At 37.5% G+C, this 27,164-nt stretch overlaps 1 protein-coding gene across 2 annotated transcripts in view; it reads right to left on the bottom strand.

The window, feature by feature from the left end:
- Positions 1-27,164, bottom strand: part of ACER3 (alkaline ceramidase 3) — a 144,576-nt gene that overhangs the window by 5,873 nt on the left and 111,539 nt on the right. For both annotated transcript variants that reach the window (XM_068988722.1, XM_068988723.1), the window contains 2 exons: positions 10,155-10,256; positions 5,305-5,409 (listed from right to left, as the gene is read on the bottom strand). In XM_068988722.1, the coding sequence (XP_068844823.1) occupies positions 5,305-5,409; positions 10,155-10,256 (207 nt within the window). The remainder of the gene's footprint in view (positions 1-5,304; positions 5,410-10,154; positions 10,257-27,164) is intronic.

Raw genomic sequence — 27,164 nt, 5'->3', positions numbered from 1 at the left:
TAATACAAGCATTTGGTTAAAAATTCAAACAGTATGAAAAGGTATACAGGAAAAAGAAGGTCTGTCTCCTATTCCTAACCCTCAGCTCAGAGCTAACTGCTGTTGTTTAACAGCTTATGTGTAACCTTACAAAGAGTTTTCACATTTCTCAGCATATATGTGTACTCAGCCTCCTCTTCACAAAAATAGGCCTGGCCTTCCTCTCTCTCTCTCTTTTTTTTAAATTTAATATCAGTTTGAAACTTACAGAAAGGTTGCAAGATTAAGAATTCTTGTATCCCCTTATTCCAGATCCCCAATTGTTACCATTGAACCACATCTGTTTTATATTTATACCCATACACAAAAACACATAATGTATGTGTATGTGTATGTCTATTTATCTGTTTCCTACAGGGTCATTTAATGACATGATGGCCATCATCCCTAAATACTTCATTGTGTATCACCACAAAACAAGAACACTCTCCTAAATTATTATAATATAACTGTTCCAACCAGAAAATTAGTATTAATAAAGTACTCCATCCAAGTTAAAACAATTCAAATTTTGCTGAATGTCCCAACAATTTCTCTTCTCCATCCTGATTCAGGGTCTTATCCAGAAACATGCACTGCATTTAGTTTCCAGGTCATGTCTTAACCATTATTTCCTAACTCAATAATTCTTCAGCTCTGTCTCCCATAACCTGATGGTCTTACAAGACTTTCACTCTGTGGAAATACCTTCAGCATGATTTCATCAATGTTTTCACAGCCAGATACAGGCCTTGCAACTCTGGCAGGAATACCACAGAAAGGATGATGAACTCATTCCAGTGCACTGTATCAGGAGTCACACTATAGTGACCAGCCCCATCATGGGCAATGCCAACCTTAGATGCAGGAAACTTGGTTGCTACTAGTTTTCCTTACTGTAAATTCACCATTTTCCCCTCTGTATTAGTGTTTTAGTAGGGGAGACTCAAGGGAGTATTTCATAATACTCAAGAGAGTGTTCAGTAATTCTCAATTATGTCAATCTGTGTTCCTCATCAAACTTCTACCTATCAGCCAGAGATCAACTGTTAACTAATATCTATCATATATCCAATAGATAGTTCTCAAATGGTAATTATTTGTTTCTACTCTTCCTTCTGCATTTATCAGTCGGCATTCTTTTGTAAGGAAGAGCTTTCTCTTCTCATTTATTTATATTAGTATGCAGTCACAGATTCTTATTTTATTCAATAGATTGCAATTTGAATACACCTAATGTGTCCTATATCTGAGTGTATGTACATATGTAAGTGTGTGTGTGTGTGTCACACATTCTTGAGTGTGTTTTTGGGGATTTTGGCAGCATCACTGTACAGCTTGTGGGACCTTAGTTCTCCAACGAGGGACTGAACCTGGGACACAGCAATGAAGGTGCAGAGTCCTAACAAGTGAACCATCAGGGAATGCCCTATACAAAACCTTTCAATTCCAATCTAACCCCCTCAGAGTTCCTTCTATCTTTCCCTCTTTCCATATTTTTAAATCCCTTGTACTACAGCAGAGTAATCAGGCTCTTGTTAACCTCTCAATATATTTACTTATTGTTTAATCAGTTAATTTATTTGTCCAATGTAACCTATTTCCCAACTCCAGCTACCTCCTCCATCCATCCCTTCCTCTCACCATCCTGTTTCCAGTCCCACACAGAAGCCCCATCCTCATCACCTTGATTTTCTTAGAGTAATTCAGCAAGCTACTACCACTGACCCCTTTTCCTCACTCCCTATTCCTTGGACATTGAATGCTGGTACCTCTGCACAGCACTTCTTCTCCCTCACTGCCTTATTTCCTTGAAAGGTTTCCACACCAGGAAGACAGAAAAGTGCAAAAAAAAAAAAAGATAGGAAAATGTAGCAAAAGGGAGGTGGGAGTGGGAAACCCTCAGTTCAGTTCAGTTCAGTCGCTCAGTCGTGTCCAACTCTTTGCGACACCATGAATTGCAGCACGCCAGGCCTCCCTGTCCATCACCAACTCCCAGAGTTCACTCAAACTCACGTTCATCGAGTCGGTGATGCCATTCAGCCATCTCATCCTCTGTCATCCCCTTTTCCTCCTCCCTCCAATCCCTCCCAGCATCAGAGTCTTTTCCAATGAGTCAACTCTCTGCATGAGGTGGCCAACGTACTGGAGTTTCAGCTTTAGCATCATTCCTTCCAAAGAACACCCAGGGATGATCTCCTTTAGAATGGACTGGTTGGACTCCTTGCAGTCCAAGGGACTCTCAAGAGTCTTCTCCAACACCACAGTTCAAAAGCATCCCTAGTCTTTCAAAATAGGATATATTGAGTATAAGTTCATCCCTTTGAGTACTTACTAGAAAAATTCATTGGTATATTATATTACACTGCAGTAATGTACTTGGGGTTTCTTGGGGAGTGTTACAGAACCAAGTTTTTAATTCTTGGGTCTGTTCTAGTTACTTTTGGTTCTCCTTTTCTATCATTTGCCAGTTTTCCCGAACATTTCCTGCCATAACCTTTCTTCTTAAATAGACATTTCTAATATGATATGGGCTAAGAATCCAAACAATTAATTCAGTAAGAGTAGCAAACTAGAATAAGTATACATACAGCCAGAGTTTTTAAAGCTCTTCCATATTTAATAACCTTGAGCTCTTCAAGGTATGAATTCACTGATTCTTATTTAGCTGCCCAGAAGTTCTTTTTATGTAATTCTCAAGTAGTTAAATTTTAGATAATTCAGGTTGCCTAAATAGATTATCTCCAGATAGGTGGGATGCAAATGTTATTTTGAGATGGTACTCTAAAATTTCATTTGAATAAATTTTCACATTGGTTCAAAGGAAAATTTTCTTCCCCTTTCTACAAATATTTAAGCTCTCCCAATTCTTGAGATGAATTTGAGATTAAACATTAGAGATACCAAGGGAACATTTCATGTAAAGATGGGCACAATAAAGGATAGAAATGGTATGGACCTAACAGAAGCAGAAGATATTAAGAAGAGGTGGCAAGAATATACAGAAGAATTATACAAAAAAGATCTTCAAGATCCAGATAACCACGATGGTGGTGATCACTCATCTAGAGCCAGACATTCTGGAATGTGAAGTCAAGAGGGCCTTAGGAAGCATCACTACAAACAAAGCTAGTGGAGCTGATGGCATTCCAGTTGAGCTATTTCAAATCCTAAAAGATGATGCTGTGAAAGTGCTGCACTCAATATGCCAGCAAATTTGGAAAACTCAACAGTGGCCACAGGACTGGGAAAGGTCAGTTTTCATTCCAATCCCAAGGAAAGGCAATGTCAAAGAATGTTCAAACTACCACACAATTGCACTCATCTCACACACTAGAAAGTAATGCTCCAAATTCTCCAAGCCAGGCTTCAACAGTATATGAACCATGAACTTCCAGATGTTCAAGCTGGTTTTAGAAAAGGCACAGGAACCAGAGATCAAATTGCCAGCATTCACTGGATCATCAAAAAAGCAATAGAGTTCCAGAAAAACATCTACTTCTGCTTTATTGACTATGCCAAAGTCTTTGACTATGTGGATCACAACAAATTGTGGAAAATTCTGAAAGAGATGCGAATACCAGACCACCTGACTTGCCTCCTGAGAAATCTGTATGCAGGTCAAGAAGCAACAGTTAGAACTGGACATGGAACAGCAGACTTCTTCCAAATTGGGAAATGAGTACGTCAAGGCTGTACACTGTCAGCCTGCTTATTTAACTTATATGCAGAGTACATCATGAGAAATGACAGACTGGATGAAGCATAATCTGGAATCAAGATTGCCAAGATAAATATTAATAACCTCCACTCTTATGGTAGAAAGCGAAGAACTAAAGAGCCTCTTGATGAAAGTCAAAGAGGAGAGTGAAAAAGTTGGCTTAAAACTCAACATTCAGAAAACATCATGGCATCCGGTCCCATCACTTTGTGGCAAATAGATGGGGAAACAGTGGAAACAGTGAGAGGCTTTATTTTCTTGGGCTCCAAAATCAGTGCAGATGGTGACTGCAGCCATGAAATTAAAAGACGCTTGCTCCTTGGAAGAAAAGCTATGACCAACCTAGACAGCATATTCAAAAGGAAAGGCATTAATTTCTTGACAAAGGTCCGTCTAGTCAAGGCTATGGTTTTTCCAGTAGTCATGTATGGATGTGAGAGTTGGACCATAAAGAAAGCTAAGCACCAAAGAATTGATGCATTTGAACTGTGGTGTTGAAGAATACTCTTGGGAGTCTCGTGGACTGCAAGGAGATCCAACCAGTCCATTCTAAAGAAAATCGGTCCTGAACATTCATTGGAAGGACTGATGCTGAAGGTGAAACTCCAATACTTTGGCTACCTTATGTGAAGAACTGACTCATCTGAAAGACCCTGATGCTGGGAAAGATTGAAAGAGGGAGAAGGTAATGACAGAGGATGAGATGGCTGGATGGCATCACTGACTCAAGGGACATGAGTTTGAGTAAGCTCCAGGAGTTGGTGATGGACAGGGAAACCTGGCGTGCTGCAGTCCATGGGGTTGCAAAGAGTCAGACACAACTAAGCAACTGAACATCCTCTGGTAAAGAGATCATTATGATAACATTTATTCATTAAATCATTTAGCAACATATACTGAGTTCTTACTATGTGACAGGCACTATTTTAAGCACTTGGGAGAGTAGCAGTGACTAAAATAAAGCCCTTGGTCTCAAGGAACTTACAGTCTAGTTGAGGAAGGTAAACCAGTAAACCCTTATATAACTGTTTGTAAATGGCTGTGAAGAAAAATAAATTCTGGTAAGGGGAGAGAGAGTGATACAGACATATTATGTGAGTAGGATGAACAGAGACAATTCTGGTTCCATTTTTGCTGTAAGTGGCTGACCTCTTTATAAGGGAAACAGTGGCAACCAATTTGTTTCAGGGAAGGAGACAAAGTAAGTTGGTGACTTCAGATATGTACTTATGCTTTCTCAGTCGCTGCTCAGGGGATCTGGCTGCTTTTTCCCTCTTAAATTTGTTCTCTATAAACAAAGATATGCTGTTCAACAAGAATTGGAAATGTTTATATCCTACTGCACTAAAAAAGGAGATGAATGATCTACTTAAAATGTAGATCATGTGCCAGAGGTCAGTTATACAGCTGTCACCCTTTCAGGATGAGAAAACAGCTTCAGGGAGAGGAAGGGACTTGCTTAAGATCACTCTGATTCGGTCTCTGACGTTTCATATTTACACATTCTATTTGAAGAGTAAAGAAAGAAACACTCCAATAGTAGGATTAAAGTCTCTATTTCCTACCTGAAAAGGATGTGAAGATAAGAACCAAGGCCAGTTAAAATATGCCACCAGGCATGAAACTGTGTGGTAACCCCTATGACAGGTGGTACCTTCTTTCGAAAGTTCCTGTGTGAAGGGGGGGAAAATAAGCATTAAATTATTTTTCATATTTAACAATTAATGTTGATAGTATCAAAGCATTTTGAAACATTATTCTCAAACATGGCAATTATTTCATTTCCTTTTGTCTGCTGTATTGTTTTCCAAAGTATATTTTGAGGAACAGTATTCCTAATAGACGTTCCATGAAGAAATGACTCTGTGGTCAAGATAAATGTAGGAAACAGTACATAGTTTGTTGCCCTTTTGGAGATTTGTAATGCATATTAACAGATTAACAGCTGTAAAAAGTCCTACCATAACTAAACAGTTTATCATCAGTTTTTTCAGGTAAACTACTAGTCCATGGAACCCTTCTTTCAGGTAATATTTATTAACATCTTATGGACCAAGTATTTCCTGCAAAGTCTCACTTCATAGTGAGTCTTTGAGGTGGTTGTTAAAAGCTGTGCTTTGCAGATTAGCAGCCTAAAATTCAGAGATTACTGAGTTGCCCAAGTACTCAGCTAGGGGCACAGCTGAGCCTCAAATTCTAGACCTTGTGATTAAGTGTGTATTATATTAATATTCTCATCTATCAGAGCAGAGAAATTCAGTGTGAAACACAAGATGTATTATTTGTGTGCATTTAAAGTCTACATTTCAAACGTGCAAAAATAGGCAAAATAATAATGTACTCATTACCCAGCTTCAACAATTATAAATTATTTATTTTTAACAATTATAATTTATGGCCAATCTCGTATCATCTAAGCTCTCATCTACTTCTTTCCTCCCATATTATTTATTTTGAAGCAAATCCCAGATAGTGTATCATTTTATCTCTAAATATCTCAGTATATATCTCTAATCCCTTAATTTAATCAGACATTCAATTACTAATCATATTTGATATTCAATTACCGATCATAAAAATCACACAGATTTTTTAAAACACAAGTCTGTTTCAATCAAGATCCAAAAAAAGTAATTACATTACTTTGGAGTTTGGTTGATATATCTCTTACGTCTCTTTTATTTTATTTTTTCATTTCGTGGCTGCATCAGGTGGCATGTGGAATCTTAATTCCCAAACCAGGGATAGAAGCCTGTGCACGTACATTGAAAACAGAGAGTCTAAATGCTGGATCACCAGGGAAGCCACAAGTCTCTCTCTCTTTTTAAAAAAAGTTATTTATTTATGGCTGCACTGGGTCTTTGTTGCTGTGCTTGGGGTTTTTCTAGCTGCAGCGAGCAGGGGCTACTCTCTAGTTGTGGTGCACAGGCTTCTCATTGTGGTGGCTTCTCTTCTTGCAGAGCACAGGCTCTAGGGTGCGCAGGCGAGTGCTGACTCAGTAGTTGTGGGTATGGGCTTACTAACCCCATGGCACACGGGATCTTCCTGGACTAGGGATTGAATCCATGTTCCCTACATTGGCAGGTGGATTCTTAACCATTGGACCACCAGGGAAGTCTCCAAGTCTCTTTTAATCTATACACTCCTCCTCCATTTCCCCACTCCTCCTTCCTGCAATTTATTTACTTAAGAGGCTAAGTTATTCATTCTATAGATTTCCCAGTTTGAATTTTGCTGATTGCCTCTCTGTGTTGTTATTCAATATTACACAATACCATTAAATCAGCTAATTTTGAGTTGGAAGGAAACTAGTTTAACCTACTTAACATGTTCATTTTATGAAAATTGAGGTCCAGACAGAAGGTGTCTAAGGTGACAACTAGAGTCCAAGACCTATGACTCAAATTTCAGTAAATATTTATTCAATAAAGCAGATTAGGCAGATTTTAAAGACCTAGACAGAGAAGCCTGGCAGGCTACAGTCCATGGGGTTGAAAGGTCAGATATGACTAAAGCAACTGAGCACAGCCAATATTAATATTTGATTAACTGTATACTACTGTGATATATGCACAAAAATCCCTATAGATGTTATGGAATATTTTTAGGTTCAAATTTTTAGGTAATTTAAACAAGTGTCCCCATAATTTAACTTTATTGTGCTATTAGTTGAGTTCAGTTCAGTCGCTCAGTCATGTCCCACTCTGCGACCCCATGGAATGCAGCACACCAGGCCTCCCTGTCCATCACCAACTCCCGGAGTTTACCCAAACTCATCTCCATTAAATCGGTGATGCCATCCAACCATCTCATCTTCTGTCAACACCTTCTCCTCCTGCCTTCAATCTTTCCCAGTATCAGCATCTTTTTCAATGAGTCAGCTCTTCGCATTAGGTGGCCAAAGTACTGGAGTTTCAGCTTCAATATCAGTCCTTTCAATGAACACTCACGACTGATCTCCTTTAGGATGGACTGGTTGGATCTCCTTGCAGTCCAAGGGATTCTTAAGAGTCTTCTCCAACACCACAGTTCAAAAGCATCAATTCTTCGGTGCTTAGCTTTCTTTATAGTCCAACTCTCACATCCATACATGACTACTGGAAAAACCATAACCTTGACTAGACAGACCTTTGTTGGTAAAGTAACGTCTCTGCTTTTGAATATGCTGTCTAGGTTGGTCATAGCTTTTCTTCCAAGAAGCAAATGTCTTAATTTCAGGCTTCAGTCACCATCTGCAGTGATTTTGGAGCCCCCAAAAATAAAGTCTGACACTGTTTCCATTGTTTCCCCATCTATTTGCCATGAAGTGATGGGACTGGATGCCATGATCTTAGTTTTCTGAATGTTGAGCTTTAAGCCAACTTTTTCATTCTCCTCTTTCACTTTCATCAAGAGGCTCTTTAGTTCCTCTTCACTTTCTGCCATAAGGGTGGTATCATCTGCATATCTGAGGTTATTGATATTTCTCCCGACAATCTTGATTCCAGCTTGTGCTTCATCCAGCCCAGTGTTTCTCATGATGTACTCTGCATATAAGTTAAATAAGCAGAGTGACAATATACAGCCGTGACGTACTCCTTTTCCTATTTGGAACCAGTCTGTTGTTCCATGTCCAGTTCTAACTGTTGCTTCCTGACCTGCATACAGATTTCTCAAGAGGCAGGTCAGGTGGTCTGGTATGCCCATCTCTTTCAGAATTTTCCACAGTTTTTTGTGATCCACATAGTCAAAGGCTTTGGTATAGTCAATAAAGCAGAAATAGATGTTTTTCTGGAACTCTCTTGCTTTTTTGATGATCCAGTGAATGCTGGCAATTTGATCTCTGGTTCCTGTGCCTTTTCTAAAACCAGCTTGAACATCTGGAAGTTCATGGTTCATATACTGTTGAAGCCTGGCTTGGAGAATTTGGAGCATTACTTTCTAGTGTGTGAGATGAGTGCAATTGTTTGGTAGTTTGAGCATTCTTTGGCACTGCCTTCTTTTGGGATTGGAATGAAAACTGACCTTTCCCAGTCCTGTGACCACTGTTGAGTTTTCCAAATTTGCTGGCTTACTGAGTGCAGCACTTTCACAGCATCATCTTTCAGGATTTGAAATAGCTCAACTGGAATTCCATCAGCTCCACTAGCTTTGTTCATAGTGATGCTTCCTAAGGCCCACTTGACTTCACATTCCAGGATGTCTGGCTCTAGGTGAGTGATCACACCATTGTGATTATCTGGGTCATGAAGATCTTTTTTCTATAGTTCTTCTGTGTATCCTTGTCACCTCTTCTTAATATCTTCTGCTTCTGTTTGGTCCATACCATTTCTGTCCTTTATTGTGCCTATTTTTACATGAAACATTCCCTTGATATCTCTAATTTTCTTGAAGTGATCTCTGCTGCTAAGTCGCTTCAGTCGTGTCCGACTCTGTGCGACCCCACAGACGGCCTCCTACTAGGCTCCTCTGTCCCTGGGATTCTCCAGGCAAGAACACTGGAGTGGGTTGCCATTTCCTTCTCCAGTGCATGAAAGTGAAAAGTGAAAGTGAAGTCGCTCAGTCATGTCCCACTCTTAGCGACTTCATGGACTGCAGCCTACCAGGCTCCTCTGTCCATGGAATTTTCCAGTCAAGAGTACTGGAGTGGGGTGCCACTGTCTTCTCCGAAGTGATCTCTAGTCTTTCCCATTCTATTATTTTCCTCTATTTCTTTGCACTGATCATTGAGGAAGGCTTTCTTGTCTCTCCTTGCTATTCTTTGGAACTCTGCATTCAAATGGGTATATCTTTCCTTTTCTCTTTTGATTTTTGCTTCTCTTCTTTTCACAGCTATTTGTGAGGCCTCCTCCAACAGCCATTTTGCTTTTTTGCATTTCTTTTTCTTGGGGACAGTCTTGTTCCCTCTCTCCTGTACAATGTCACGAACCTCCGTCCACAGTTCATCAGGCAAGATCAGTCCCTTAAATCTATTTCTCACTTCCACTGTATAATCATAAGGGATTTGATTTAGGTCATACCTGAATGGTCTAGTAGTTTTCCCTACTTTCTTCAATTTAAATGTCTGAGTTTGGCAATAAGGAGTTCATGATCTGAGCCACAGTCAGCTCCCGGTCTTGTTTTTGTTGACTGTACAGAGCTTCTCCATCTTTGGCTGCAAAGAATATAATCAGTCTAATTTCAGTGTTGACCATCTGGTGATGTCCATGTGTAGAGTGTTCTCTTGTGTTTTTGGAAGAGGGTGTTTGCTATGACAAATGCATTCTCTTGGCAAAATTCTATTAGCCTTTGCCCTGCTTCATTCTGCTATACACATCTTTGTAATTTCAATGATGGGAAAAATTCACTTCAGTGCACTAATAATTCTATATGCCTATGAAATGCTCTGCTTAACAAATTCCAAAAATACTTTTTAAATATTGAAAATATATCTTACCTCAGTGAATCACAAAAGATGTTATCTATGTTCCAGAATAAAAATCCTAATAAAAATACACCCAAGGATGTGTAACCCAGCCCTCTAAGCCATGGATAAACCCTGTGTGGAGGAAAAAAAAGAGCAAAATGAAATTTTGTCAAGTCATGTCATGAGAGGGAAATGTTTTCATAAGTATTAAAAACAAACCTAACTATTAAATTCTCTAATACATCTGCCTATTACATTTAGCCATTAACAGTTACTGAGGAAGAAAAGTGCCACTAAGAGTTTGCTAAATGTATCAAGAAGGTAATCTGAAAGCACCCAGTAACTTTATCAGCTCCTTGGAAAAGGTAGAGGGCAGGTGGAATAGAAAAAACACTAATGGAGTCACCAGTTCTGTGTCAGGCACTACAGTATATTAGATACATACAATATATATAAATAAACACACATATATGAATATAACTTTCAAATAAACATACACATATGAACACAATCTTCAAATAAACACTTCTTTAACTTTGCTGATGAGGAAACTGAAATTTGGTGAGTTATCCAAAACAACAGGTGTAGCTAATGTAGTTTTTTTTTTATAGCTTTACCCTTTACCTCCAAAAACTTATATATATTTTAGAATGTTATATAAATGGAACAGTATATTCTCTTTGTTATATGGCTTCTTTCAGTTGCCATAATTATTCTGAAATTCATCCTTGCTGTTGTATACCAATACTCATTTCCTCTTACTGTTGAGTAGTACTCCACTATATGGATATACCATGGTTTATCTGTTCAAATGTTGTTGGATACTTCTGTTGTTTTCCAAGTTTTTTTGCTCTAACAAATAAAAGAAGCTATGAACATTCATAAATAAGTCTTTGTATGGATATATGCTTTCATTTCTCTTGGGTAAAAAAGATAGGAGAATAGTTAAATTGTCTGGCAGGTAAATGTTACTTTTTAAGACAGCTAAACTGTTTAATCAGTACTAAGGGGTTCTACCATTTTACATTCCCATCAGCAGGGTAGAAGAGTTTTTTGTTCTACAACCTCACCAACACTTGCTATAAGTCTTCTTCATTTTAGTTGCCCTATAGGTATACAGAGGTATCTCACTGTGGTTTTAATTTTTATTTGTCAATGATAAATGGGGATCATTTCTTGTACTTATTTGCCATTCCTATATCTTCTTTGATAGTTTGTTTTGAATCCTGCCCATTAAAAAAAACTGTTACTTATTATTAAGTTTCAAGAGTTCTTTATATATTCTAAATATAAGTTCTTTGTTGGATATATATTTTGCAAACATTTTCTCCAAGTTTGTGAGTTGCCTTTCACGTCCTTTTTTTTTTTTTTAATTCTTAAAAAAAATTTTTTTTAATTGAAATACAGCTGATGTACATGTTCTGTTAGTTTCTGGTGTATAGCAAAGTGATTCAGTTACATACATATATTCTTTTCCATTACAGTTTATTGCAGGATATTGAATATAGTTCCCTGTGCTTTACAGTAGGACCTGTAATTCATTCTGTATATAATGGCTTGCATTTGCTAACCCCAAACTCTCAATCCATTCCCCACCCTAATCTTGCCTTTGGCAACCACAAGTCTGTTCTCTCCATCTGTGAGTCTGTTTCTGTTCTGTCGATAAGCCTCTCTGTTGTTCTTTTTTAAAACTGTTTTGGCCCTTTTAGATCCTTTGCAGTCCCATGTAAATTTCAGAAACTGTTTCCCAATTTTTACCAAAAAGCCTGCAGAGATTTTGTTGTGACTGCCTTGAACCTATAGATCAATTTGGAGAGAACTGACATCTTAATAACATTGAAGTTTTCTAATCTATGAAAATGATACATCTATTTACTTAGGTCTTCTTTAATTTGGCTCAGCAAAAACTTATTCACCACAGTTTCCAATATATACAGCTTGCATATATTTGCTAAATTTAATGCTTAAATATTTGATGTTTTTCAATGCTACTGTAAACTATACTTTCAAAAATTTCACTTACTACTATGCACTTGTTTGGTGCTAGTACATAGAAATAAGATTTTTGAATAAGGACTTGAACCTCATGACCTTGCTGAATTCCACTTATTGCTTCTAGTGATCTTGCGGTACACACCTTGTGGTATTTTCTGTATGTGATTGTGTCATCTGCAAACACTACATTGGATAGGACTTCCACCAATACAGTGTTGAATAGAAGTGGTGACGATGTATATCCTTGTTTTAGTCTTGATTTTAAAGGTAACTTTTTAAAACATTTTATGGAAATGTGGTAGATGCTGTAGTTTACAGGTTAAGAAACTTTCCTTCTATTGAGTTTGTAAAGGGTTTTGTTTTGTTTGTTTTGGATCATAAACAGCTGAATGGTACGGAATGCTTTATCTGAGTGCATTGCTATCATCATGTAGTTTTTCTCCTTTATTTTTTAACATGGTGAATGACGAGAATAGATTTTCTGAAATATTGTGTTATTTATTTGTGCTTAGTTGCTCAGTTGTGTCCCACTCTTTGCGAGTCCATGGACTGGGATCGCTTCTGTTCATGTGATTCTCCAGGCAAGAATACTGGAATGGGTTGCCATGCCCTCCTCCAGGGTTTGCATATAAACAAATGAATTGTGTTATTAACTTAAAAATCATCAAGGACTTCCCTGGTGGTCCAGTAGTTAAGAATCTGCCTGCCATGCAGGAGACACGGATTTCATTCCTGGTCCAGGAAGATTCCACATGCTGTGGAGCAACTAAGCCCACACACTGCAACTAGCGAAAGTCCGCGCATAGCAACAAAGACCCAGTGCGGCCAAAAGAAAAAAAAAAATCATCAGAAAAACACAAATCTCGTTGCGCATGGAAGGGACATTATTGCCATAGTTTGATGAAGATTCTTGGAAAAGATGAGTTTAAAAGAGTCATAGTATGCCTTCAGCTTTTCAGAGTTTATCACCCTCCCATTTGAGGGAAGTAAGAATGAGTCCTAGAAAGCACAGAGTAAAGGCATTTGGCAGAACTGCAGGATGGGCCAGGTGCTGAGATATGACAAGAAAGTGACCACTAGGGGTGAGATACTCTCTATTTTCTGCTTCTAAGCTTACTTACCAGGGCCAATCTTCAGCTCTCAGAAGTAATTCAAAGCAAAATTCTTCTGTGGGGTGAAATGAATGTCTCTGGTTATCCAGGTAGCAGGGCACGTAAGAGAGAGCAAGAACTTCATCAGCACATGGTCCAGGCAAGCTAAGTACAGGTAAGATTCTGAGGACAGACTACTTGTATATTATCAGGTCGAGTGTGTAACACAGAAGACCCTCAACATCTGTATCTGGAGTCACACTGCTTCACTCTAGACTGGTTGCCTGTCTAGTGGACAGCCATTCTCTGAAAAATCCCTTCCCTTTGCCTTCACTTTGGGAAATGCCTTCACCTCTTTGTGTTGAATTTTCTATGTCTTGTTTCCTATGTCTTGCTCCTTTTTGGTTTTCTCATTTTGGTCAAACACATCTTTCCACAGGTTTCTGAGCACTAATTTATGTTATATAAGTTTTTTCTTTTTCTTTTTTTTTGAGAACGTGAATGTATGAAAATGTATTCTGTCACCATATTTTATCAATAGTTTGGCTAGGTATTATCCTACAACTGGCTTCCAGTTTTCCTTTGGCAAGTCCAAAACCATTCTGATCCCTGATCCTTTCTATGTAGCGTATCTACCTCCTGATTCTAAACTTGTAGAACTGCCCTTATCTAGAATTCTGAAACTGGCATGGGTCTATTTCTACCCACTGTGCTATTAACTCTTATTTTTCAATTACCGGATATTTTCTTAAATTGTTTTGGCGATAGTTTCCTCCGTTCCCTTTCCTCTACACAGTACTGGTAGAGGAAATATGCATTTTTATATGCTAGTCCTGAAATCAGAACACCTATTGAGTTCCTTCTATTCTCCATTTCTTTCACACCGTTCTGATGGAACCCAGGGACCATGGACTTGAGGAAACACTTGCTATTTGTCCATAGCAGTGGTTGTGAGTGGGTCCAAGGGTCCTGAGGCCAAGAGGCCCCATGTTGTCCTGTTCACTCTAGACCATAACATGAGCTCAGTGCCTCTCCTGTGGTAGATGCTTGTTGATGAATGGGTATGGGGGCTCATGGACCATAAAACAATCACAATGTGTGTTCAGGAGAAAGAATTCCAATGTCTTCGTTAACTGTATCTTTCAAAATATTCATTTCAGCTTTTTACTACATTTTTAACGTCCATTTTTTGGGGATTCTCTGAATGTTCTTTTTTATAGCATTGCACTCTTGATTCATAGATATTACTCCTAAGAATATTAATGAATTATAATATTTGTTGTCATTTTGTTGTTTTTAAAGTTTCTTCATGTATAAGTTGTTTATAATAAGCTGATTTTTTCCTCTCTTATTTGTTTTGGCCTCTTTCATATTGAATGTATTCATCATACATCTGGCACTGTCTCCTCATTCTTAAGAGTAAGAAATTAAAAAGGTGGTCCCAAGCAAGTATTCAGTTGCTAACCTTTACTGTAGGGCTATTCTCCCTAGTTAGTAACCTTTATTGTAGGGCTATTTTCCTGGGTCAATTGTTAGGGAACCCTCAATACCAATAACAATAAGGCCTTTTAGGCTACTCATATACTCAATAGGAAGATTCTTTCAATATTCTGTCTAGACTTTTTTGCATTTAGCATTCATAAAGCACAAGGTCACCTAACTTATCTGCTTTCAGGATGGTATTTGTATGCTCAACTGTGCCTGACAAAACCCAGTGTAGACACACTGTTCACCCTTTCCAGAGATTAAATCTGTAGACTTCTGCAGTTACTTCATGGCATGAAGTTGGGTGAGGGAACCTACGCATATAACCACTTCTTAAAGCTTTTAATCAATGCCCTTTACTTTAGACTCCTCCTCTATCTCCTTCACCAAACTGTCTGTTGCTGCTACGGCTTGATACTTGAGAAAATTCTCTGATGTAAACTGGTGCTTCTTGGCTTAGAATTTGGCTTTCTTGGGTTAGTTACGGCAATTAGCAGTAATCCATTTACTTTCTAGCTTCTAAAATTTTATTGAGTCAACTTGTGGGTTTATGTTTTATAAATAAATTCTTTTGTTATAGTTTTAGTAGTGTTTCAGAAAGGAACAAAATTAGATACCTACTGATCTTCAATATAGTAGCTTTTTTCCCTCCATTAATTTCTTTTATCAGTATCATTCTTCATTTCTCTTTGGGTTTATTCTATAGATCTATTTTCTAATTACTCAAATACTAGCTCATTATTCTTCACACTCCCTGTTTCTAATGTAAATACTTAATGTAAACATGTCCTTCTAAGAACCACTTTAGCTACATCCTATTTTGGTTTATAGTATTTTCATTTTGATTACATCCTAAGTATTTCAATATTTTATGATTTTTTAAACTCAGATTTACAAGTGTACTTATAAGTTTCCAAATATATGTGCTATTTTGACTAATTCTGTTTTGTTTTAACTAATTGTCAGAGAACATGCTATGCATGACGATTCTTTATAATCTATTGAACTTTGCTTTAATGCTAGTATTAATAGATTTAATAATTACTCCATGAATGAAAAGATCATGCATCCTTTACTTGTTGAGTATATAAAATCATTTTGCAATGTTACTCAAATTTTGCCTATTCATATTTTTTGGTCTAAGAACTGGGCTAAAATATCTCATCATGGTAGAATGGTTACCTATTTCTCCTTTGTAATCCTGCCAATTTTTGTTCAAAATTTTCCATACGAGTTTAGAGTTGCCACTTTTTGGAATGTGGTAAATAGGACCTTTTAATAACAGTGTAATGAACACATCTGTTGTGAATAATGCTTTAAATTTCTTTGTTGTTAAAATAGCTAGTCCCGGCTTCTTTTAGTCAATATTGGTATGGTATGTATTTTTTATATCCTTTCCTTTCAAAATTACTATGTATTTATGTTTAACCAAATTTCTTATGAATAGCAGATACCTGGATTTTTCCCTGTTTTGGAGTCTTTGTCTTTTAATTGTTTAGCTCTGTCCATTTATATTTACTGGGATTATTGATATATTTTAAATTATTTCTACCCCTTCATTTTCTGCTTTGTATTTTTCCTCACTTTTCTCTGCTTCCCTTTTTCCCCTTCTCATTTTCTTTGGATTCAGTTTTTATAATCCCATTTACTCCTTCATCCTTTTGTAACTGAAATTATGAAATCAATTACTGTTTTTAGTAGTTACCAAGAAAGGACATGTAAAATCCAAAATTAATCACTGGCTGTATTGTATCCTCAAATAAAGACCTTGGGAACTATGTGACTAAGAGTATTCTCCTGTATCTCACATGTTATTTTATCATCATTTTAATTCCTTTTAAAAAATCTTTCAAACTAGATATCACTAAAGTCACAATATTTTGTTTAGATAGTCCCATATATTTTTCACTTTTTCTTCTTCACTGTTCTTTCTTGTATCTCAGCTCTTCCTTCTAAAAAGCATCTTTAAGAAGGTATACTAGTAAAATTTCTTCCTTTCTATCTATCTCAAAATGTTTTTATATTACCCTGGTTCTTGAAAGATATCTGGATTTACAATTCTAACTTGATGGTTAATTTCTCTCAACTCTTTGAAGATAATAGTCTACCATGTGTATTGCTGTTGATAAGTCTACTGCAGACTATACGTTATTCCTTTACTGGTAATGTTTTCTATCTCTGGATTTTTTTTAGGATCTTTGTCACTGCATTTCAGTATTTATAGCATGCTTTTAAAAAACAGGTATCCATCAGGGTTCAACTGCAGATAATACCTCTATCTAAAGCAGAAAATATATTGTTTCAATTCCAAAAGAAATACTGAATAGATTTAGACACTCCAGAAATGACTTCTGAACACTACTACAGAATTATTTTGCCAAAGGAATTTTTTTTTCTTTTTCACATTTACAAACCTGGAGAATTGGAAAGCCTCTGGACCAACCGTTTCATCCAGCATCACACCACCTTAGCTATAAATCACAGCTCAGGAAGTTGCTTTCACACATTTGCTCCAGAGCTACAATGCACAACCTAGATTCATATAAGTAAATGGATTCCTTACATACTACTACATCTCCTCCCTGTTTAACTTGGTTCTGAATTCAAGTCTCGTGTGAATACATGTGATTAGCAAAATCTAAAAGTACTTGAAAACTTACCTATAAAGGAAATATGAAAGATATACATTTTAGCTTTTTAGCATCTACATTACAGGAAAGCTCACTTGATGGAGGCTGAAACAATATTGAATGAACTAATCTATTATACCTGCTTTACCTGATAAAGACTTTCTTTCATTTATCTTGCTTGGGAATTATTGTTTTTGAAGCTGAGGAGTCATCTTTTAAGGATACTAGAAAATCCTCACCTATTATCTCTTTGAATATCTCTTCCTTCTCCATTTTTTCTATTCTCTCCCTTTGGAACTGCAGTTAGACATGTTATTTCTCTGTGATGCTTTCTGGCTTATTTCTTTAGATGTGTCTTTCCACTTAATTAGTTCTCTCTTCAAATGTCTAATTTATTTTTAACTTATCCATTGAGTTTATTTCAATAGTTTTGTTTTTTTTTAATTAATTTTTATTGAAGTATATTTGCTACAATATTGTGTTAAGTTTCTACTGTACCACAAAGTGAATCAGCTATATACATACATATGTCCCCTCTTTTTTGGATTTCTCTCCCATTTAGATCACCTCAGAGCACTGAGTAGTTTCCTGAGCCATACAGTCGGTTCTCATTAGTTGTCTATTTTATACCATAGTGTATATACGTCAATAGTATATACATGGTCAATCCCTACCTTCCAATTCATCCCACCCAATCCTTCCCCTCTTTATAGACATGTGTCTATATGCTTGTTCTCTAGGTCTGTGTCTCTTTCTGTTTTGCAATAAGATCATGTATACCATTTAAATGCTGCTGTGGTAAGTTACATGTGTTTTCTTTCTGCCTCAGACACTTGAGAGTTGAACTGAAGAAGCTAGCAAGCCATGAATACCACTAGGCACAATAAAACAACAGACTGCTCTGTCTCCAAAGAAACAAGAAAAAGGCAATCTAGCAAGATAGAAAGCTTACAATAATCACTATTCTACAGCCTAACACCACAGAAAAAACGATAGCCTCACCCTCCATTCATCCTCAAAGCCTGAATGGGAAGCCTAGACTTCATTTCTAATCAGGCCCAAAGAAGGTACCCCAATCTCCTGCTATACTAATAGGAAGCAGTGAGGGGCTGGAACTTTCCCCACTGAGAAGTAACAAGCTCTCCATTTCCTGCAGTATCAGTTGAGACCATGTGGGGAGCCTGGACTTCCATCTTCATGTGGTAAAACCAGGTGCTCTCTCTCCTCACTGTGGTAGTATCAGAGTAGACCTACAGGGGTGTCAGAATTTCTGCCAATGGCCAGAGGTAACAAGGTCATATCAACAACCTCAGATATGCAAATGATACCTCCCTTACTGCAGAAAGCAAACAGCAACTTAAGAGCCTCTTGATGAAGGTAAAAGAGGAGTATGAAAGAGCTGGCTTAAAACTCAACATTCAAAAGACTAAGAACACGGCATCTGGCCCATCACTTCATGGTAAACAGATGGGGAAAAAATGGAAACTGTGGCAGATTTTATTTTCTTGGGCTCAAAATCACTGTGGACGGTGACTGCAGACATGAAATTAAAAGATGCTTGCTCCTTGGAAGAAAAGCTATGAACAACCTAGTTCAGTTCAGTCTCTCAGTCGTGTCCGACTCTTTGCGACCCCATGAATCGCAGCACGCCAGGCTTCCCTGTCTAGCACCAACTCCCGGAGTTCACTCAGATTCACATCCATTGAGTTAGTGATGCCATCCAGCCATCTCATCCTCTGTCGTCCCCTTCTCCTCCTGCCCCCAATCCCTCCCAGCATCAAAGTCTTTTCCAATGAGTCAACAACCTAGACAGCATATTTAAAAGTAGAGACATCACTTTGCTGACAAAGGTCTGTCTAGTCAAAGTTTTATTGTTTTTCCAGTAGTCATGTATGGATGTGAGAATTGGACCATACAGAAAGCTGAGCACCCAAGAATTGATGCTTTTGAACAGTGTGTTGGAGAAGACTCTTGAGAGTCCCTTGGACAGCAAGGAGATCAAACCAATCAATCCTAAAGGAAATCAACATTCACTGGAAAGACTGATGCTGAAGCTACAACACTTTGGCCACCTAATGTAAAGAGCTGACTTATTGGAAAAGATCCTTATGCTAGGAAAGACTGAGGGCAGGAGAGAATGAGATGGTATGGATGGCATCACGAATCAATGGACATGAGTTTGAGCAAACTTCATGAGATAATGAAGGACAGGGAAGCAGTCCATGGGGTTGCAAAGAGTTGGACATGACTTAGTGACTTAACAACAATTAAATCGTGTCAGTAGTCAGAAATCTGTATGCAAATATGACATTGCTAGAATGTTTACCACACATTAAAATAAATTGCAGTCTTACAAATTCTCATAGTGAATAGAAAAAGAGACACTCTCCAACTGATATATGAGGCAACTATAGTTTACTGTAAGATACTGAATATAGTTTCCTGTGCTATAAAGTAGGACCTTGCTGTTTATCTATTTTATATATAGTAGTTTATATCTGCTAATCCCAAACTTCTAATTTATCCTTCTTCCCCCCTTGTTTGGCAACCACAAATTTGCTTTCTATGTTTGTGTGTCTGTTTCTGTTTTGTAAATAAGTCCTTTTTTATTTATGTCCTATTTTAGACTCCATATATAAGTAATACCATGTATTTGTCTTTCTCTTTCTGACTTACTTCACTCAGTGTGATAATCTCTAGGTCTATACATGTTATGGAAAATGGCATTATTTCATTTTTTATATACTTGTTTAATATTCCTCTCTCTTTGTATATACATATATATGTAGTAGAATATTATATATATGTGTGTGTGTGCATATATATATATATATATCACATCTTTATCCATTCATCTGTTGATGGACATTCAGGTAGCTTTCATGCCTTGGCTACTGTAAACCGTGTTGCCATGAAAATCAAAGGGCATGTAGCTTTTGGAATTAAGAGTCTTCTCTAGATATATGCCCAGACATGGGATTGCTGGATCCTATGGTAACTCAATTTTTAGTTTTTTAAGGAACCTCCATACTGTTTTCCATAGTGGCTGTACCAATTTACATTCCTACCAACAGTGTGAGAGGGTTCTCTTTTTAGGGTTCTCTTTTCTCCAAATCTTCTCCAGAATTTATTATTTCTAGACTTTATAATGATGGCCATTCTGTCAGATGTGAGGTGATATACCTCATTGTAGTTTTCATCTGGGCTTCTCTAAAAATTAGCAATATGTATTTCTGCTTTATTGACTCTACCAAAGGCTTTGACTGTGTGGATCACAATAAACTGTGGAAAATTCTGAAAGAGATGGGAATACCAGACCACCTGACCTGCCTCTTGAGAAACCTATATGCAAGACAGGAAGCAACAGTTAACAACAGACTGGTTCCAAATAGGAAAAGGAGTACATCAAGGCTGTATATTGTCACCCTGCTTATTTAACTTATGTGCAGAGTACATCATGAGAAACGCTGGGATGGAAGAAGCACAAGCTGGAATCAAGATTGCCGGGAGAAATATCAATAACCTCAGATATGCAGATGACACCACCCTTATGGCAGAAAGTGAAGAGGAACTAAAAAGCCTCTTGATGAAAGTGAAAGAGGAGAGTGAAAAAGTTGGCTTAAAGCTCAACATTCAGAAAACAAAGATCATGGCATCCGGTCCCATCACTTCATGGGAAATAGATGGGGAAATGGTGGAAACAGTGTCAAACTTTATTTTGGGAGGCTCCAAAATCACGGCAGATGGTGATTGCAGCCATGAAATTAAAAGACGCTTACTTCTTGGAAGAAAAGTTATGACCAACCTAGATAGCATATTCAAAAGCAGAGACATTGCTTTGCCAACAAAGGTCCGTCTAGTCAAGGGTAGGGTTTTTCCTGTGGTCATGTATGGATGTGAGAGTTGGACTGTGAAGAAAGCTGAGCGCCGAAGAATTGATGCTTTTGAACTGTGGTGTTGGAGAAGACTCTTGAGAGTCCCTTGGACTGCAAGGAGATCCAACCAGTCCATTCTGAAGGAGATCAGCCCTTGGTGTTCTTTGGAAGGAATGATGCTAAAGCTGAAACTCCAGTACTTTGGCCACCTCATGCAAAGAGTTGACTCATTGGAAAAGACTCTGATGCTGGGAGGGATTGGAGGCAGGAGGAGAAGGGGACGACAGAGGATGAGATGACTGGATGGCATCACCGACTCGATGGACCTGAGTTTGAGTGAACTCTGGGAGTTGGTGATGGACAGAGAGGCCTGGCGTGCTGCGATTCATGGTGTCGCAGAGTCAGACACGACTGAGTGACTGAACTGAACTGAACCATCTTTTCATATCTTACTGGCCATCTGGATGTCTTCTTTAGAGAAATATCTATTTAGGTCCTCTGCTCATGTTCTGAATGGGTTGTTTGTTTTTTTGTTATTTAAATGTATAAGCTGCTTGTAGATTTTAGAAATTAAGCCTGTTGGTTGCATTGTTTGCAAATATTTCTCCTAGTCCACAGGTTGTATTTTCACTTTGTTTATGGTTTCCTTTGCTGTGCAAAAGCTTATGAGTTTGATTAAGTCCCATTTACTTGTCTTTATTTGTACTGACCTGAAAGACTGACCTAAGAAAATATTGGCATGATTTATGTCAGAGAATGTTTTGCCTATCTTGTTTTCTAGGTGTTTCATGGTGTCATGTCTTATAAAGTCATGTCTATAATCCATTTTGAGTTTATTTTTGGGTATGGTGTGAGGAGTACTCTAACTTCACTGATTTACATGTGTGTGTCCAGTTTTCCTAGCATCACTTGCCAAAGGGACTATCTTTCCTCCATTGTGTCTTCTTGCCTCATTTCTCAAAGATTAATTGATCATAGGTGCATGGGCTTATTTCTCAGCTCTCTCTTCTGTTCTACTGATCCATAGGTCTGTTTTGGGCCAACATCATGCTGCTTCGATTACTGTACCTTTGAGGCATTGTCTAAAGTCGAAAAGGGCTATGCCTCCAGCTCTGTTTCCTCAAAACTGCTCTAGCAATTCTGGGTCTTTTATCTTTCCACATAAATTTCAGGATTATTTGTTCTAGTTCTGGGGAAATTTTCATGGGTAGTTTGATAGGAATCACATTAAATTTGTAAATTGCTTTGGGTAATAGGGTCATTTTAACAATATCAATTCTTCCAAAGTGAGATCATGGGATGTATTCCATTTCTTTGAATCATCTTCAGTTCCCTTTAACTACATTTTATAGTTCTCAGCATATAAAGTCTCTGACCCTCTTCATCAGGTTTATTCCTAAGTATTTGATTTTTCAATGTGCTTGTAAAAGAGACCGCTATTTTACTTTCCCTTTCTAATAATTCATTGTTAGTGTAAAGAAATGCAACAGATCTACGTATGTTAGTCTTGTAGTCTGCTACTAAATCTTGCTTGTTTATCAATTTGTGTGAAGTCTTTAGCTTTTCTATATATAATATCAACCCTGAATCTTCAATGGAAAGACTGATGCTGAAGCTGAAGTTCCAATACTTTGGCCACCTGATGTGAAGAGCCAACTCATCGGAAAAGACAGAAGGCAGAAGGGGACGACAGAGGATGAGATGGTTGATTGGCATCACCAACTCAATGGACATGAGTTTGGGCAAGCTCCAGGGGATGGTGAAGGACAGGGAAGCCTGGCAAGCTGCAGTCCATGGGGTTGCAAGGAGTCAGACATGACTGAGCAACTGAACAACAATATATAATACCAATCATCTGCATATAATAACAGTTTAACCTCTTCTGTTCCAATTTGGATACCTTTATTTCCTTTTTCCCATTTGATTGCTGTGGTGAGGACTTCCAATACTATGTTGAATAGAAGTGGTACGAATGGTCATCCTTCTCTTGTTCCAGATTTTAACAGGAAAGCTTTCAGCTTTTTATCAGAGTATTATATTGGCTGTACATCTGTCATAACTAACTTCTATTCTGTTCAGGTATGTTCCCTCTATACCCACTTTCATGAGAAATTTTATCATGAATGGATGTTGAATTTTATCAAATGCTTCTTCTGCATCTATTGAGGTGAGTTCTGTCTTTTGATGTGGTGTATCACATTGATTGATTTGCCTATATTGAACCATCCTTGTAACCTGGGATGAAATCCAGTTTTATAATGGTGTCTGATCTTTTTTGGATTCTGTTAGATTCCATTTGTTAATATTTTGTTCAGGATTTCTGTGCTGCTGTTAATTAGTGATGTTGGCCTATAACTTTCTTTTTTGGTAGTGTCCTTGTCTGGTTTTGGTATTAGGGTGGTGGTGGCTTCAAAGACTGACTTTAGGTGTCTTCTTTCTTCTTCACTGTTTTGGAAGACTTTGAGACATACTAGTACAAGTTTGTCTTTGTATGCTTGGTCCTAGAATTCCCTAGTGAAGCCATCCAGTCCTGAATTTCTGTTTGCAGGGAAGTATATATTTTTTGTTTTACAGATTCTATTTCACTTCGAGTAGTAAGTCTATTCAAATTATCTATTCCTTCTTGATTCAGTTTTAGTGGGTTGCATGATTCTAGGAATTTATCCATTTCTTCTAGGTTGTCCAATTTGCTGGCATGTAATGTTCATAGTATTCTCTTATGTTTTTTTGTATTTCTGTGGTAGTATGAGATATAATTTCTCCTTTTTCATTTTTTATTTTGTTTCTTTGGAAATCTCTTCTTTTCAGTGAACTGGCTAGAGGTTTGTCAATTGTGTTTATCCTTTCAAAAAAACAGCTCATGGTTTTACAGATTTTTTTCTATTGTTTTTGAATCTCCATTTCCTCTCATCTTTACTAGGTTTTACTGATTTTTTTCTATTGTTTTTTAATATCTATTTATTTCCTCTCTTACCTTTACTATTTCCTTCCTTCACTAACTTTAGGTTTCTTCACCTAATTCTTTTCAACGATAGGTTAGGTTGTTTGAGATTTTTCTTTTCTTTTTTGAAGAAGGCCTATATTGCTATAAACTTCCTCTTAAGACTGATTTTTGCTGCATCCCATTTTTAATTTTGTATGGTTGTGTTTTCACTGACATTGGTCTCAAGGTATTTTTAAATTTCCTCTTCAAGTTGACCTACTGGTTTTTTTAGCAACATGTTCCTTAGTAACTTCCCCCCCCTTGTTTCTCTATCTAAGGCTGATTTCTAGTTTCATGCTGCTGAGATCAGAAAAAAATGCTTGACGTAATTTCTATCCTCTTAAATTTGGTGAGACTTGTTCTGTGTCCTAGTATGTGGTCTATCCTAGATCATGTTCCATGTGCACTTGAAAAGAATGTGTAATCCTGGTTTTTTTTTTTTTTTTGGGGGGGGGGGTGTTGTTTTTGTGTCATGTCACCATATCAAGATGTACCAAATTTAAAAAACCAATTAAGTCTAACTGCTCTATTGTGCCATTTAGGATCTTTGTTGCCTTACTGAGTTTCTGTCTGAAAGACATGCCCACTGATGTCAGTGGGGTGTTAAATCCTACTATTATAGTATTCTCATCAATTTCTCCTTTTTTGTCTGTTAGTATTTGGGTTCTTCTATAGTAAATACATAAAAGTATAAAATCCTCTTCCCTTGTTGATCCTTTTAACATTAGTGTCCTTCCTTATCTTTCTTTCTAGCCTTTGACTTAAAGTTTATTTTGTCTGATATTGAGTATTGCAATTCCCACTTTCTTGTCATTTCTGAGTGCATATTTTTTTCATTCCCTCACTTTTCAATCTATGTGTGTCCTTCACGCTACAAAGGGTCTCTTGTAGGCAGCATATATATTGTAGGCTCTTGTTTTTTTTATCCAATCTGCTGCTTCATGTATTTGATTGGAGTCTTTAGTCCATTGACATTTAAGGTAATTATTGATATGTATGTATTTATTGCCATTTAAAACCTTGCTTCCCAGTAGATTTTGTATTTCTTCTTTATTCCTTTTTTCCCTTTTCCTTTTGTAGTTTGATGACATTCTTTTGTATCATGCTTGAGTTCTTTTTATTGTTTGTGTATCAACTATGTTTTTTACTTGTGGTTACTCTGTTTTTCAAGTATATTAACCCATTAATGTATCTACCTGCCTAAGACTGGAAGTCATATGAGCTTTAAAAAAAAATCCTATGTTTTCTTACTCCCCTCTCCCACATTTTATGATTTTGATGTCTTCTCTAACATCTTAATGTTTATTCTTTTGCTGTTCAGTGCAGTTATCACTATTCTCACAAAGTTTTGTTTTGTTTGTTTTTTTAAACTCTGTACTGCCTTATTTGAGCAATTTTCCAATCATGATTTTCTCTTTCCTATAGATTGTTGCTTCTTTTCTATGTATGTATGTATTTAATTATGCCATGCTGCATGGCTTGCAGGATCTTAGTTCCACAACCAGGAATTGACGCTGGGACCGGCCCTGAAAGTGTTGAGTCCTAACCACTGGACTGCTAGGGAATTCCCTATTTCTTTTCTATTTACAGACAACCTTTCAATATTTCTTTTAGGTTAGGTTTAGGAGAAGGCAATGGCACCCCACTCCAGTACTCCTGCCTGGAAAATCCCATGGATGGAGGAGCCTGGTAGGCTGAAGTCCATGGAGTCGCTAGGAGTCAGATAAGACTGAGCGACTTCACTTTCACTTTTCACTTTCATGCATTGGAGAAGGAAATGGCAACCCATTCCAGTGTTCTTGCCTGGAGAATTCCAGGGACAGGGGAGCCTGGTGGGCTGCCGTCTCTAGGGTTGCACAGAGTCGGACATGACTGAAGCAACTTAGCAGCAGCAGCAGCAACAGCAGTACTACTATATTCCTTTAGGTTTTGTTTGTCTGAGAAATTCTTTATCCTTCTATTCTGAATGATAATCTTGGTGTGTAGAGTATCTCAGATTGCAGGCTTTCATTTTCAGAACTTTGAATATATATTGCCACTCCCTTCTGACTGGAATGTTTCTGTAGAGAAATCAGCTGAGAGCCTTATGGGGATTCCCTTATAACTAACTCTTTGTTTTTCTCTAGCTGCCTTTAAAATCTTCATAATCTTTAATCTTCACCATTTTAATTATACCATGTCTTGGTGTAGGTTTGTTTGGGTTCTCCTTATCTGGGCTTCCTGTGCCTGGCTATCTGTTTCCTTCTTGAAGTTTGGGAAGTTTTCAGGCATAATTTCTTCAACTATAATTTCAACCCTCTTTCCTTTGTCTGCTTCTAGGATCCCTATTCCACAGACTGGCTCACTTCATATTATCCAAAAGGTCTTATATATTGATTTTGTGTGTGTGTCTTTCTGTCTGCTGTTTTGATTGGGTAATTTCCATTATTCTATCTTCCAGATCACTTATTTGATCTTCTGCATTATTTAGTTTGCTATTCACTGCCTTCAGCTTGGCTTCCATCTTCAGCAAATGAGTTTTCTAGTTTTAATTGATTCCCCTTAATAGTTTCTAGTTCCATGTCACAGTGATGTACATTTCTGTTGATAGCCTTTCTTAATTCCTTCAGTATTTTTACTACCTCCTTTTTGAACTCTGGATCTAGTAGACAGGAGAGGTCTGTTTTATTGTTCTTTCAGGGGACTTCTCTCGCTCTTTTAATTGGCAGTGTTTCCTCTGCTCCTTTTTACCTCTATTTCTCTATGAATTTAGGAGGAGCAGTTATCTACTGTAGTCTTTAAGGGCTGTTTTTATGTGGAACATTCCTGTGGAGGGGCTTCCCTGATAGCTAGGTTGGTAAAGAATCAACCCGCAATGCAGGAGACTCTGATTTGATTCCTGGGTTGGGAAGATCCACTGAAGAAGGGATAGGCTACTCACTCCAGTATTCTTGGGCTTCCCTTGTGGCTCAGCTGGTCAAGAATCCATCTGCAATGCAGAA

Source organism: Capricornis sumatraensis, chromosome 16, assembly GCF_032405125.1.
Source record: "Capricornis sumatraensis isolate serow.1 chromosome 16, serow.2, whole genome shotgun sequence".
NCBI lineage: Eukaryota > Metazoa > Chordata > Mammalia > Artiodactyla > Bovidae > Capricornis > Capricornis sumatraensis.
This window is presented reverse-complemented; position numbering and strand designations above follow the sequence as displayed.